General features: G+C 37.0%; 1 protein-coding gene across 1 annotated transcript in view; it reads left to right on the top strand.

Moving 5' to 3' along the window:
* The window catches only part of HECTD4 (HECT domain containing E3 ubiquitin protein ligase 4), a 63,184-nt gene that overhangs the window by 4,645 nt on the left and 42,858 nt on the right, over positions 1-15,681 (top strand). The window contains 15 exon segments of the mRNA XM_009880308.1: positions 1,107-1,215; positions 1,853-1,991; positions 2,938-3,108; positions 4,383-4,575; positions 6,054-6,215; positions 6,311-6,424; positions 7,278-7,418; positions 7,764-7,996; positions 8,444-8,589; positions 10,695-10,765; positions 11,446-11,551; positions 12,079-12,199; positions 13,096-13,224; positions 14,416-14,540; positions 15,245-15,398. Coding sequence (XP_009878610.1) covers positions 1,107-1,215; positions 1,853-1,991; positions 2,938-3,108; positions 4,383-4,575; positions 6,054-6,215; positions 6,311-6,424; positions 7,278-7,418; positions 7,764-7,996; positions 8,444-8,589; positions 10,695-10,765; positions 11,446-11,551; positions 12,079-12,199; positions 13,096-13,224; positions 14,416-14,540; positions 15,245-15,398 — 2,114 coding nt within the window.

Raw genomic sequence — 15,681 nt, 5'->3', positions numbered from 1 at the left:
CAATAGGTTGACTGGACTAGTTTATTGACATCCCTGTTACAAGGCTTTGCCTTGTGTGTCCCATCTTGATTGTTAATAATGACTACTTTGTGAGTGACAAAGCTATGTTTGAAATACGTTTTGTCTTAATTTAACAGTGTTCAGTGGTGGAAGGGTCTACTTACGAGCTTTAAGGGAAGCACGGAGTTGTACCAGGAATTAGATCGAGGCTCAGTATTAGATTATTCCTTCCTCAAAAGCAGCGTGTTATAGCAGTGGTGCTGAGCAGAAAGGCTTGCATAGTCATAAGCCTTGCTTGTATTTTATCTTGCTGCAGGTTCTGAGTTCTGAACAACGTTTCCTGTTGCAAAAACAGAAGCGAATGGTCTTCTGCTCCTTTGCATCATTCTGAAGACATTTAATAGCAAATACTCAAGTTGTTTTATATTTGAGTAAAGGAATCTTACACATGAGATGAGTTTGGTTGAATAGTGCTGTGTTCCCAAGCATGGTTTGCGTATGCTAATCTAGTTCCTACTGTATTTATAGTTTTGAACAGTGTGCAGAATAAGCCTGTTCAAACTTACTGGGTTTTTTGGTTTGTTTTTTTTTTTTTACAGAAGCTTGGGCCATAATACCGAAAGACAGGTCTTTAACACTGAAACGAGAACACAGCACAGGAAAAAGAAATTACTTAGAAACAGATGATGTACATTTGAATCATGAGAAAACAGTGCTAATGTCATTTGTTATCTCAAAAGAGAAGCTGAGTGACTAGCACCTAATTCTTGTTAAGTTTATTTGGCGATGGCAGGAGATTACCATAGCCCTAGTGTTCGTGTGAGCGAGTTAGGCGTAATCTGAGCACCTCCATAAGGTTTCAAATAGGTGTTAAAAAACTACTGTAAAAAGATGGACTTTGACTATGTTACAGTAGCTCTTAGAACACTGAATAATAAATTCAGTATGAAGAAAATGGTTCTGACCTGTCGGTACTGACCTGTCGTGAGCATCTGTTGGTTTTCAGTTGCTGTGGTAGCTACCACAGAAGTGTAATGACCATGGAGAATTTTCAATGTTGTGTGTTACAGAGGAGGTCTCTGCTCTATTCTTTCTTCCCGATTCAGATGCAGACTTGGGGCGCTGTCTTGCAGCAGATGGGCTCTATCTTTATACAACAAATTCAGTGGGCAGAGGAATAAGCAAATTAGGATCTGGATTACATGGTACTTTGCGGTAAGTGACAGTTGAATATGTGCAATTCTGCAGATCTGTTTAAGAAAAAAGTTACTGTTTTGATAAACCTGTCATGTTGGATGTAGTGACTAGAGCATATTATGCATTTTCATTAAATGCTATTCTAATGTTTTGGTTTTCTTATCTGAAATTCCTCTTAAGTATGCTTTCTCTAGAATTGTAGAACAATTTAGGTTAAAAGGGACCTCTGGAGGCTGTCTAATCCAGCCTCCTGCAAAGAGGTATACTAGCAGAACAACTACTACTTTAGATCTTCTTTTATTTTTTTTAATGTATAGAAAGCTGGTTCACCCTTTGCTGAGAGGGATATACTATAGACCGGTTGTGCGACAGTGTATTTATAGTTGTACAATTGTTGAATTTGTAAGTATTTGTTTTCTAATTATGTCATTCATTATAGAAGTGATTAGTGCAGACGTGACTCGTTGTACCTTCTTGCTTCTTTATTGCTTGGAGGTCATGAGGCTTCTTATGCTTATTGTTTTGCAATAGAAATTGCTGCCTTACGCTGACTTGAACTTAAGTTTAGTCAGAGTTCAAGAATGTGGTTGTGAGTTGCTCATAGAAAACCAAAAAATAGCACAGGGTTTTAATATACTGCTTTTTTTTTTGCCAGAGGTTTTGTGTACTGCCGTAATGAGGAGCTGGAGACTGGGTGGGTTGCTTTTGGCAACAGCAAACTTCTTCATCGGCCCGTCTCTTTTGATAATAAGCCTCATTCCCTTTTCCAGGTTGTGGATCAGCATACCCTTCAGGTAAAAGGAACAGATAGGATGTTTGTTGCAGAGTTATAGTACAGTAAGAAAGCATTCTTAATCATCATCATTTCTAGCTTTAATTATTTTTGTCCTTGAAGTTTCTTCTTTTTTTTCCTTTGTGAAACTGCCTTTTTGTAAATACCCATTGACAGCGTTGCACGATAGAACTTGTAAGTTATGTTGTAGATATTCCTCTGCTTCCATATGTTAGTGTGTGTATATCTGTGTGTATATACACATGTGTATGTACATGTACAGACATACACTGTAATATGTTATGCTAGTATTGTAAGAGCTAGACTATAGTATGGTCACGTTATAAAACAATCGAACAATAGCAAAGTGGACTTTGACTTAAACTGAAAACAATCGTCCTGAACAGCTCATTATTCTTCTACTGTAACAAAATTCAAGTATTGTTTCTGATCTAATTGTGTTTTGTAGATAAACAACTGTCATCCTTTGTAAAAATGGATAGTTTGTTTACTTTGGTTTTTTTCCTGCCATGGTTTTATGGTTGGATATGTATGTTTATGTCCCATGTGTTTCCTGAAATTGAGGATGTTTGGTTCCCCTTTTCTTCCAAAGTTTCAAGTAATGTTTCAGAGAAGTTGCAGAAAGTATATAACTCTTTAGCATGTATGTTTTCCTTATGGTACCGTGGGTATGCTCTCCAGCATTAGGGAGGAGATGATCCTTTTATTTTTAGATATGTTAACTGTTTAGATACATAAGCTGTTCTGTATGCAGTAGATCCATTTGGCAAACATTATAGAATAGCTCTTTGTAACAAATAAATGTAATAGTAATATTATGTCCAATAATAAGTCTCTTATGGACTAACTGCACTTGATCTTTATTTATTTATTTATTAAGTACACTGTTAATACTTGTAAGAACAGACTTCAAAATAAGAGATGTTAAGATGCTCTCCTTCTCGTAGGTGTGTCAAATAGTCCCAATGCCAGTAAATCACTTCCCAGTTGGCAGCACTATGACTACCGTGCATCTTTCTTCAGATGGTACATACTTCTACTGGATTTGGTCTCCTGCAAGCCTCAATGAAAAAACACCAAAAGGCCACTCTGTTTTTATGGATATTTTTGAACTGATAGTAAGCAAATTATGTGTTTTCTATGTCTCTGGAGTTGGTAACATGACTACTGCTTAATTAAATATCAGCATTTTCAAATCAACATATTAGGTTTGAATATTGATATGTGTAATCTGAATAGCTGTTTGCAATGTGCTTACGAATTAACTTTAAACAGAACAGAAGGTGTATGGTTCAATTCTGTCTTCAGAGGATGTATCATACTCCAGCAGTATGAATTGTCTTGCAATGTAAAATGTATTTTATTATAATTAGCAATTAAGTTTTATGCTGGCACAGTAATTCAGTGTATTAGGATTTAAAGCATTGTTTACTTTGGATCTGCTTCACTGTGTTCAAAGCCAATCGTGTCCCACAAGTTACAAATACGATTGTTTTGTCTACACTGCATTTTGTAGCCTAAAAATGTTTTTTTATGTTGAATGACAATCATTGCTTTTAGTGTAAAAGCAAAAGCGTTTCAAAATAGTAAGTCTAGAGAAATGTGTCAGTAGTTTGAACTCCCTTTTCTCTCAATGGCTTATATATGTGTATATATACATATATATGCTTCCGTGTGTGTATGTATTTTAATTTGACAATGAAGCACCTCCGTCTAAAATTTTATTCATTTACATAGCAGAGCTTACAGCAATTCATAGACCTCTAGTATTGATAATTGAAATTGTATGAGGATTTAGCTTCAATGGAGTACTTTGGGTGCGATGTCTGTATCTGCTCAGCAGTCGGGGTACGGCGGCTGTACTTGGTGGGAAGATGGAACTCGAAGTGGTGGGCTATAGGAGTGCAACTTACGGAAAATGCCTAATGCTGTGAATCAGATCTTATCTTCATTAAGAGGTGCATTCTTTAATAACGTGTCCCCTGAAGATTAACGTCTAAGAAACATCATTTCATACGCTTTTTGGCTGACAAATGATTGAAAGGCCTCTTTTTACAAAACTTGCTGGTGAAACATCATTGAGAGTACAGGGAGGTTAAATATTTTTAAGTAGAGTTCTATAAATAAACTTAAGATTGTGACAAGCAGTTCTGTCTTTGGGGACAGACAAAATAGAAGATACTATATTGAACCATGAAGTCACAAACGAAACAAATACTTACCTGTCTAGCTTTTGTAGCACTTTTTTGTAAGAAATTCTGTAGCTGGGTTTAGGTTTAAGTTTGTATCCCTACTTGGTATATTGTATTCTTCAGCTTTACTGGTCAGTTAAGGTAATCTGACTCCTATGGATTTCAATATCTAAAAGTCTTTTTCTTCTCCATTTTCATAGGTTGAAAATGGCATATGTATAGCAAATCCTCTACAGGAACGAATTATATTAATGAGAAAAGAGGGTGAATCTGCAAAGAGTATAAATGAGATGCTTCTGAGTAGGCTGTCGAGGTATAGAGCCTCTCCGTCCGCGACACTGGCTGCTCTCACGGGCTCTACAATCTCCAATACGTTGAAAGAGGACCAAGCAGGTCAGAAGAGGTTTTACTAACTCTCAGTAATTTTTGGTGTTTTGTTTCTTAATACATATCCTATCAGTTTTAGTAATTACTAACCTCTTAGAATATGTAAAAAAAAAAAACAAAAAACCCCCAAACAAACAAAAAAACCCCACACGTGCCCTTTTCCCCCCCCAAATAAGTGTTTGAAATACATGCAGTATTTGCTTAATGTTTGAATTAAGAGTTCCTTTGCTACATTAGACGTTGATTGTGAGAAAAGTTTAAAAAAAAAAAAAAAAAAAAAACCAAACCAGGAAAGAATACTTGTAGCACCCTTTTTTTCCCCGTGTATTCAATTATATGACTGCTTTATGCCACTTTTCATCCAACTGTTGATTGCATTTATCTGCTGGCGGTTCAACTGGACTTTTGTTATGTAAAAATGGACTGCAGTTTAGAAAATGAAATTATTGTTTCACAAGTAAGTTGAATATTATAAATTAGAGGTAGTTTTGCTTTTTTGAGGTAGCTCGCACAGTGTTTGGCTATCCTTTTATGGGCTGAAACTACCCAAGTTAATTAGGGAATTGTGAATGAACAGCATTGGCTTTCAGGATGATCTGGAGCTTTGTAAGATTTGTCTTAAGATAAGATTTTATTCAGTTTCTTCAATCGCTTCTCTTCTTCCTTCATTACATACACGAGGTCTCTTTCTTCAATTTTAAACAATTAAAGGTATTTCCATAAAAATAAATTATACAGGAAATAAATATGCTTACAGGGAAATTGGCAAAGAGTTGGCTTGAAGAGCTGTTTTAAAGGCTGTGTTTTGCCAGTTAACAACTAGAGTGCTACAGAAGAAGAATAAGTGGTTATTCTTGGATAATTCTTTAGTCAGTGATCAGAAAAGTGTTGATCAACTGTAGCAGGAGCTAGATCATTGTGGCGTTTCACGTGGAGCAGGAGAACTTAAAATAGCAAATGTGTAGTGAATCTCAAATGGTCTCTTTATGTTAAAAGATTGTTTGGCTTGAAAATACTGCTTTCAATATGTTTAGCACCGTACAATTCTTAAAACAGTCTTGTTTATACTTAAATTTAGGCTCTTAATGCTTTGGAAACTAGAGAGAGCATCTGTCATTTGTTTTAGTGGCCAGCCCAGCCCAAACCATGACACTGTTTTGGTTATAGTGTTGTGGTTTGTTTGTTTTTTGGGTTTTTTTTGTTTTTTTTTTTTTTTTAATTTTTCAGTTGTTCTCTTTAAATAACCTGGGAAACTGTATCCTTCTGGGGATTGATGCTGAATGTGTGCGATTATGAGGCCACTCCTCTATACAACTTCTTAAAGCAACTTCTAAATGCTGCGAAATGTAGCTTAAATGAATTTCCATGTTGATTTATTTGAAGCCCTAAATAGAAATCTGCCTTGTTTGCTGCCTGGTATTACAGGTTTTTGATGTGGTGAAGAAATACACGTTTGTGTTATATTTTTCTGTTTAATATTTCAGCTGCAAACACTAGCTGTGGGCTGCCACTGAAGGTATTAAGGAAGACTCCGATATACACGTGTGGAACATACTTGGTGATGTTGGTCCCACCCCCAGGTGGATCAGGCAGTTCTGCAACACGCTCACTCTTTGGAGGAACAAGCGCTTTGTCGTCTTTAAAAAGTCAGTCGGATACGTTTGTGCCAGATTTTAAGTCCTTGGTTTTCTGAAATACAATGAACTTCTCAGAAATTTATTGGAGTCTTTTTTCTGTGTAGTTCTTGCTTCGAGCTTGGTGTTCAATGTTTCGGATGGGCAGTTCACCAGCCGAGCAGATCTCATTGATGCTGCAGGAAGTTCACTTGGACGTGGTGCTCTAGTTCCAGGACTTGGTAAGAAGGAGATCTCTTTCCTGGGAATATTTCAGAACTAGACATATCCAGCCCTTAGATTAAAATCTACCTGGGTTTTAATTTGCAGTAAGCAACTCCGCGGTTGGTGGGGTTTCATGTCTGTGGTGAAATTCTGTAAGTTTAACATTTTTGCAAGTTCAGAATTCCCTGAAGGAATTTCCAGTATCTTGCTTTTGCAAGTCATTTGAAACCTGTGGGCAAATGGGTTATTTTTGACCTTTTAAAGTGTGGTAAGTGCCTCTATCCTAGAACAGCCGTGTCTATAATCCACTCATCCCTTTCCTTTTACTGTTTTGGACCTGCTTGTGTTTGTAGGCTTTAAGCTTTTCAGGAGATGAGTCTCCAAGATAAAAAATAACAGATAAAACTGTTGGGTTTATTAAAGCTATTGCATTTTTTACCACAAGGCCTTTAAAACAAGTTCTAAGGTGCTTAATTGTCAATTAGTGTAGTAAAATAAATTTGAAACTTTTTCCCCTGTGCCTTTTGTATAAGTTACTAGTGTCTGATGCCAGATTCGGCTATTTTTAGTTTATGCACTGTGGCAGTGTATGATGAGTTGTGGAGGAATGATATATGTTATGTACTTATAAATAATAAGCACTAGAGTATTTACCTGAAATGGTTGCTGTTGTACTTCCTTTATTAATTCCTTTATTAAGAAATCTTCTTTAAATATTTTCCATTCCAATGCATTGTTACTAAATTGCTGTCACATGACAGAACTTTTTAAGCAAATGATTTGGATTTATGTCTGCTATAAAAATACTTTAGTCTGGTTTTCTAACAAACATTCTAAAATTTGATGTGCGAAGTATTTTCCTTGTCTTAGGTGCCTGCTACGATACTATGAATAACATGATATGGACGTGCTCTAATGATTATATCGATCAGTGGTGTAATCCCGGGAACCAGGCATTCCATTGTGTGTGTCAGAGATTAGGAGTGAGTCACATCATTACAGAGCCCAAAGGTGAGCTAAACCTACACATCAGCGAAACGCGCGATTATCATAGAGTAAATACACAGAAACTACCTTCTGAAATTTTCTATTAAAAGTTGAGATTATTCTTGAAAAGTTGTTCGTAAATATTGGTCGTGGTTTCTCTTTGCTTTAAGAAAGGAAAAAAGCAAAAAGCGAGATGTGTTTGGAAGTTTGTAGATTAAAAAATTGATGTGTGTAATTCTTTTGCTTATCATCTGGGGGGGTGTCCTGAAGATAGGGGTGATGATGAGATACTGCATTTTAGAAGCAAATGCTCATGCTATAGTCTGCGTTTGTAGACAGCAAGCATTTGAACCGCTTTTCTTCTTCTAGGGGATGCAACAACCACAAATGAGGTTATTAACCAGTTACTGCACCATGTTGGTGCCATGTGTATCCACCAACTCAACCTGCTTGCAGCCAGCAACAATCTTCCCATCACAAATTTTTTGGGCAAACAACATCCAATTGAAGCGCATCATCTCAGCAGTATTTGCGACATTATGGAGAAAGCTATGGTGAATGGAGATACGTGTATAATACGCTGCATCCTCGTTGTCTTTCAGGTACAAGGGCATTTTAAATGTACTTAACAATAAACACTACAAAAAAGAAAAAAGAAAAGTTGTTTTAGAATACAGACAACCACTTGATTTCATTAGTTTTTAATTTTTTTCTCCATTGCATTGGACCTAGCAGTGGCTTTGTAGTATTTTATACAGCCATTTAAGACTCCTAATTTAAATGTAATTGCCACCTTTACAGATTAAAACAAAATCCAGAGAGATTGCTTACTTCTTTCTTTCTTTCTTTTTTTCCTCCCATGGGAGGAAAAAGAGAAAGGGCTTCTCTTTTTGCTAAAGTACTAGCCCAAATCTTGAAAATCTAAAGTCAGTTTCTGACTCTGAGATTTCAACTGACCTAGGCAATATTTTGAGAAACTGACCACAGAAAAATGAGTTAATGTGAACAATGTTTAAATTGTTAATATTGTTGTGTTTAATTTTTCTTAGGTGGTTTTTAAATTTTTCTTCAGCCCACAAACTGAAAGAAACAGAGATATTGTTAGAAGGTCTGGCCTGTTACTTTGGCAGCTACTGATGGCACCAAGGGATCAGATTTGCTCTGAAATTCAGAAGGAGGTTTGTCTAGCTATTAGGTAAATATCTGTTTTGTCAAATTAAATGTAACTGAGATTTTAAATGATTTGAAAAACGTTATAACAGATGAAGATCCAAATTGTATTCAGTTTAATTTTAAATTAATATGATAAAATTTAGGTTGACATAGTATGGTAAAATTACTACGATTTATATCTGTGGAAGAAGGGAAATACAATGTGTTTGTCATTATGACAGTGAAATAACTGATAATTATTGCTTTCCATACGTCATTTGTTACTTTTTACTGGCTTTCATTAGGGCTTTTTAGTATTTATTATGATATAGCTGCTAAATTCAAGCAAAGTTTTCTGCATTATATTGATGGCTGATGACTTTCCGTATTTAGCTTCTATAGTTTACTGGTGTTCTGGAATAGGCAAAGCTAATGTTGTCAGCTGTTACACCAGTGTTTCAAGGGACAATACTGAAATATTCCTAAACAGAAGGAATGTAAGGGGAAGCAGAATGAATAATACTTGAGGAATGCTATAAGATTGAAGACTCGGGGGGGAAAAACACTGGCAGGGTGGTAAGACGGTCTGGAGAAAGTCGGGTTTATGTTTAGAAAAGGGGAATCTGTTTTGGTAGAAGAGTGGGCATTATGTTTCTGAGCTGGTACACCAGGTCATCAGACACTGAAACAGGATGGTTGCTTTAGCTCCACATCGTATTAGCTACTGCATCTCTTGAACCTGATGCTGTGTAATTTCCTTTCTTTGGCTTGTCAAAATAGCAGAATGACTAAGTACAGGCAAGCGAGCAAAAAGTGTGATTGTGTATCACGAAAACGAGATAACGTACATCTCAAGGACGAGGAATGCTGTCTCAAACGTCCTAAGTACAAATATAATCTGCTTTCAAGTGGGAAGTGCTCCAAAGGTTGAGAACAAAATCTTCTGAAGATCAACCTGCATTTTTTTGTGTGTGAATCACGACATTCCAAATTTCGGTGGCTTTATGCAGCTCTGTAAGTGAGTGAAGAAGAATAGCATATCTTCAGTATGATTATCTAGCATTTTCAGGGCCTTGCTTTTTGACAGGGAAAAATGTATCCTGTCAACTGTATGGACAGCTGCTGCGTTTTTTCCCTTGTTTAGCCCTACATCCTCCAATGATTTAAAAAAAAAAAAATCAGAGGTGGGGATTAGGTGGTATCTCTTTCCTCCTATTTTCTCATTGGGGGACTCAATGAAAAAGTTAAACTTCGCTTGTAGTGTATGATAACTTTTCCTGATGTTTGTATCGCAAGTTGGTCAGCACGAGCCAGAGGGAGGGAAGCTGCAATAATCTCTGTTCTCAGTGTGAAGCTGAAAAACATACCAGTTTTCTTTTCTATGAGAGCGTTATTTAAAAAGAAAAGGGAAAAAGAAAAGGAAAAGTCTGCATAATAGTTTCGACACTTCAGACAGTCACGAAGTGCTCCTTTTAAGTTATTGTGATCTTCTGGCTTGATGTGGTAATTCATGTAGAAAGAACAAAGTTCATCACAAGTTAGAGGGGAAAAATATCTCCACAAGGAGTATTTATGCGTAGCTCTGTTGTTTCTGAAATGCTAGTTCTAGAATCTTCTGCTTAGCTTAAGCTAAGGCTTCTGTAAGGAGCCAGTCTTATAAAAGTAACAGTAGTGGCTTCTTGATTACTGTCTCTCGCATTTTCCATTGTTCTTATCAGAGATAAGCCGCAGCTCTTGCCCAATCACCTGAGCTAAATATTTGAGTTGTTCTCTAAGCCCTCATCCATTTTTTCTGACATACGTCTGTTTCTTGAAAAAATGATTGTGCTGTCATACCCACAATTGATTATTGTGGAGTTCCTCAGAGGGAAGCAGATAGCTTTTGAAGAAGCTTTGGGACCTAAACAATAAAATATACTTGATTACAAGAGATTTCTGGAGAAAGCAGCTGCATATTTTATGACTTATGCAAAGGAAAAAGTATGGAGTGTACCTTTCGAAGTTGGAAAAAGCTATTACATCGTCATTCTAAATGTTACATCATATACCAAGCTGAGAGTCTGTGATGCCATTTTTCACGTGTCCGTTGAGATTATTTTGTTCACTTCTAAGTACATTAAATAATAAGTGGTTTTATTTTTTCTGTAGCTCTGGTTTGAATATCCTGTATCCTGGAGAAGCAGAAATCAATAATTTATTGAAATTGGTCTTAACTGAAGGTGAGAATGTCTTGTTGACGTGTGAGAGTGTGTTTTTTCTAACGGAAAACAAAAAATGAAAATACTTCTCAACCTGTGGAAGGAGAACAGTTCAAAATATTGACCACTAGTCTGCTTTCAGCCTTTCCTATTCTAGGAAATTACAGAATGCTTCAAATTCTGAAGCTGCCTTCTGAATGGCCGCGTGGTCAAGCATATTTTAGGTGTAGAAAAAAAAGTCTGTGTCAATTGGGCAGCTGTTTGAAATTGAAAAGGATTAAAATTTGCTTTTGTTCACTATTAGTAATGTTTCTTGTCCGGGTTGTGTTTTAGAACACCTAGTTAGCAGTTAGCGTTACCCATGGCAATTACACGGGAACCAGAAGTAATTTTAGCCCTTAGTCAAAAAGTAACAATCTGCTTGCATTCACTGTGAAATGGGAGTCTGCACTTAGAAGCAGCTGATGCACAGTAATTTGTTACTTCATAGGAACATGTTCGTGCGTCAAAGTCTTTGGAATTTAAAACAGTGCTATGTGCAGAGTAAGTTTTAACAGTCTAATGTCAACAGGGAATCAAGTTACACTGTAAATATAGTCATTTCTGAGAAGTAGCATATATTAAGCAAGGTATCTGAGGAAATAAATATCAATTAATTCTGTAAGATACTGTTTTGCAAAAGTTTTTGCGTTCCGTTTTAGGAGAGCGAAATAGCGGTCTCTCTCAACTTCGCGACGTTATCCTGACTAATTTAGCTGAACAGCTTCAGAACAACAGATTTGGAAGTGAAGATGATGATCATTATAGGTAAAATGCAACAATATGTTCCCCTTCCTCCCCGTTTACAATGTATGTTTTCGTTACTCGCTTTAGGTTAGCTTGCATGAAATTCTGCTGAAATTGCTTGTTATGTTACTGGCAGTGTGGCCTGAAATACTGTCTTTGTGTCCATAGTGGGTGGAATTTCATTAGGGCAAGGGAGAGAGAGGTTTGACATTTTATGGGAAATGTTGGAGACTTCTGCCCCCAGACTTAGTTTTGGGTTCCCTGCTACTTGCCACGAATATGGTAAACGTGGATGATAATTCATAAGTATGATGTTGTGACGTTGTTCTCCATATCACTACGTTAGGTGACTTTTTGGCAGTAAAGATATCAATCTCAAGAACCTGTTCAAGTTGAATCCTTTTTTTAGGAGTCATTAGATGTCAGCTACTTGTTTTGGTTTCACATAGTTTGTGATAGAGCTTGCCGAGACTTTTGAGATGAGCTATACAAAATACACCATAATTAGACTATTAACGCTTAAAATCTTTCTTGCATTTTTTTTGAAGACTAAATGATGAGCTGTTGCACTACATTCTCAAGATTGTTGTCCGAGAATCTTGTGTCTTAATCACCAAGTGCCAAACTGTATCTAAAGATGATTTTCAAAGGCTTCTTTCAACTGTGCCTGTAAGTAAAACGTATTTTGATAAAAGCCTATTTGCCTTTGGCTTCTTTTCCTCTGTAAATCCATCATCTTCACTGAGTATACAGAGGTGAAACTTTTATAGTTGTGTGTCTTAAATGCAGGAAAAGAATGTCTTTTGTTTATGCTGTGCAGGGAAGGAAGAAAGAATTTCTTACAGCAAAGTAAATCGTACAGTAATGATAAACCAGGTTTAGATGTGGATCTGTTTTCCAATTGCTCTGGTAGCTGTTTCAAGGAAGTTTGTGTATCTCAATCCTCGAAGCATTACAACAACTTAAAAAAAAAAAACAACAAAACCAAACAAAAGTCTTTCTACAGTAGTGTATAATGATTCCTAGAAGCAGAAAGGATTATCGTTTAGAGACAAAAATGAGTGAAAGTTGTCATTATTTAATGGTAAAAGTATGCCTAGGTGTTTTGGGCAGGGTCAGCTCCCTGGTCTGCCTGAGCAGACGCTGGGGAGGACACAGGAACTCACGGCCTGTGCTGCGGGAGGATGGGCAAGGAGTAGGACCTTCTTGAATGTGACCTAAATTTAGCTCTGTAGCGGCATTGTCTTTTACGAATTAATTAATGTTACAGTACTTGAATATTACTATCATGTTCCATACTTGAATAAAATAGTACTTTATATGTTTTGCAAGTTATTTCACAGAATTCAGTGGTTTCCAACCAGTTTCTTGTCTTAAATATGTTAACAAACTTGTGTTAAATCAGCAAAAATAAAATTATTTTGAAGGGAAATTATTTTTTGCTTTTGCTTGTTCTCTCCCTCAAATTTTTTTTCCTCTTTTATATTTCGAAGTACCAGGATTGCCTGAATCAAGGTTGATTTAAAGGATTTAGATAATGTAAAGTGTACTTATTTATGTTAAAGGCTGCATCTTCGTGTTTGCGGTATCTGATGGCTGTACAGAACCACCTCCTCAGTAACACTATTTTGATTAAACCTGATGAAAATGATGACAGTGACAGCTCCTTGCAGGGAGAGACATTGAAGGTACAGGTAAACACCAAGATTTATTCTAGTATGGCTCTCTACAGTCAGTGTTCCTGTGACACCTGTTGTTTCTGCAATGCATTCTACTTAGGCTGTTTTGTTGGTTCCTTCCCTCTTGATGTAGTTAAGTTTCTGTAGACAGTTTTTTCCCGTTCTCCAGCTAAAGTCTGCAATTGTTCTGGGTTCAGTATTTAGCTGGGGTTCTATATTGTCAGTCACAGCAGACTCTTCCCTTCCCAAATATACGTATAATGAGGTTTAAAATGTATTTTTATTAATATGTCCTAGTAAGAAAATTCACGTGCCAGGAATCCTTTCTGGACGCATTACCCTCCCACTTCTCGAAATCACTTAGGTGGTCCTGGAAAAAGTACTTTTCAGATTTAAATTGGAAAGGGTTTTCTCATTTGCCTTACCTGGCTTCTGCTTTTTTGCAGTTTTAACTTTATAAAGCTTGTGTAGAACTGTTGTCTGAAATAGCATGAATAATGTTTGTGGCAAGGAAATGGTTAGAGGACAAAGTTTGCGGACAGTGGTTGTTTTGTTGGTATAAGGCTTATTAAAATGGTGTCATTTCATATTACTGTTGGAATAGTCGTGAGGGAACTCGTAGAAGCCAGACTTGTCCTAGCATGCAGGCTGTCTTGTCGTAGTCATTTTTGTAAAAGTAACGATTCTTCTATAATGGTATTGACTTCTGAATGTCTGGTACTGTTTGTTAGGCTGGTTTTGTCTGCTGCTCTCTGAGACTTTGTGCGCTTGTAATCTGTTGCAGTTGAAAGTTACTTGTTCAGGCTCGTGGAGTAAATGCGAAATATTGTAGTACTTTTCTTGTCTCACTATTCACCCATGTTTTCATTGTTCAGTTTCTCTCTCCACAGTGATCCTCATACCCGCTAGGACATTCTGTCACCAAAGCTGTACCGTGGCTGGCTGACAGCCCTCTCTCCTGTGCTGGACTTGGGGATTCCTTCCCTCTAGAAACTGGATGTGCATCCTGTAAAATATGCACCTAGTTTCTCCCAGCACTTTGGGGCTTAGCATTAATCAAATTTAAGTCTTGGATGAATCTACTGCTGCAGGCCTGCCAGGTCACATTATCATTATTTTCATTTGGAAATCCATCGTTTTGTTCTGTTGTTCTTTTTTTGTGTTCTCTTAAGAATTTAAGTATCCTATAACTCTTTTTGTACCTAGGAGCTGAAGACCAGCATTTTGTCTCTTGCTACACAAATTCTGACAGGATGTGATGAAGTCTTAGAAATGCTGCAACAAGTCACTACAGCGCTAATAAACAGCGACATTTCTGATAGAGAGCAGAGGTGAGACAAATACGGGTATGCTAACTTGAAGACAGTAAACCGTTGCTTTTTGTGGCTTATGGTACAAGTGCGGTTAGCATTACTTGTTCTTCATAACTTCATACTTGAGCTTTGACTGGAATGTAAACAAAAGCTGTGAACCTTTTCTCTCGTTAACAAGCACCTCCCTCTCCCAGTTGTGTTTCAGTTTCTATGCTTTGTGTGCCTGCAAGATTAGTTTTTGTTTATTGATAATACGCAATTCCTTTGGGATATTTTTCAGATGGGTTTCGTGCTCAAATATATTTTTGTAGATAGAGGTTCTTTTAAAATACTTTGAGCTACGTGTGCTGGGCGCCTGATACACATACTGAACAAATACATTCACGTTTGATGCGGACTTTCATCCTGTGCCCGTGGGAGCTTATCATTTTCGAAGCAGTCATTGAACTCTTGATTTACTGTCTTCTGCTCTACCGTTGTTTAGTAAGAATTGACAGCAAAGAGTAGGGCACTGACACTTTGGAGAAATTGGAACGTTTTCAAGATAGTAACTTTTGGTGGTGGGGTGGGTTGGTTTTTTTTATGTACAATGCAAATGTTCTCTGCTGAATTTTGAATTGCCAACTTAGGCAGTCTGTTACGAGATTGAACGGATGACTAAAAATAGTAGTGATACTCTATGAAAATAGTGTTTACTGTGTAAACCTTGACTCTCCTTACAGATTAAAAGGCCTGGAGCAAATTACGAAGGCCACTATGCTTGGTCATCTGCTTCCCGTCCTACTGACATCTCTGATGCATCCAAATTTGCAAACTCTAACTATGGCTGATGCCCTGATGCCTCAGCTGGTGCAGCTGGTTCTTTACACAAGCCAGGTATGGTCTTTGTGTCAGCAGTTGTCCACCAAGGAAAAAACATGTGGCATGCGTGTTCTAAAATGCTGTAGATCTTGGTCAGCTTTCTGCAGTAAGTGATCTGCAGGTCATAGTTTAAGAATTGCTCAACAGCTACAACAGCTGATAATGCTGAATATTAAGTTTGGCTTGGTACAGCAGCTACGAAGTAGTGATTTATCGTCAATAACAGCATACAGTGTGATTGTTAATATATTTCAATAACAAGAATCTTAAAATTACTTACTGTTTGCGTGTTTCTAAC

This window comes from Charadrius vociferus, unplaced genomic scaffold (genome assembly GCF_000708025.1).
Source record: "Charadrius vociferus isolate BGI_N301 unplaced genomic scaffold, ASM70802v2 scaffold332, whole genome shotgun sequence".
Classification (NCBI taxonomy): Eukaryota; Metazoa; Chordata; class Aves; order Charadriiformes; family Charadriidae; genus Charadrius; species Charadrius vociferus.
The sequence above is the reverse complement of the archived record's forward strand: the minus strand, read 5'-3'. Positions and strand labels throughout refer to the sequence as shown.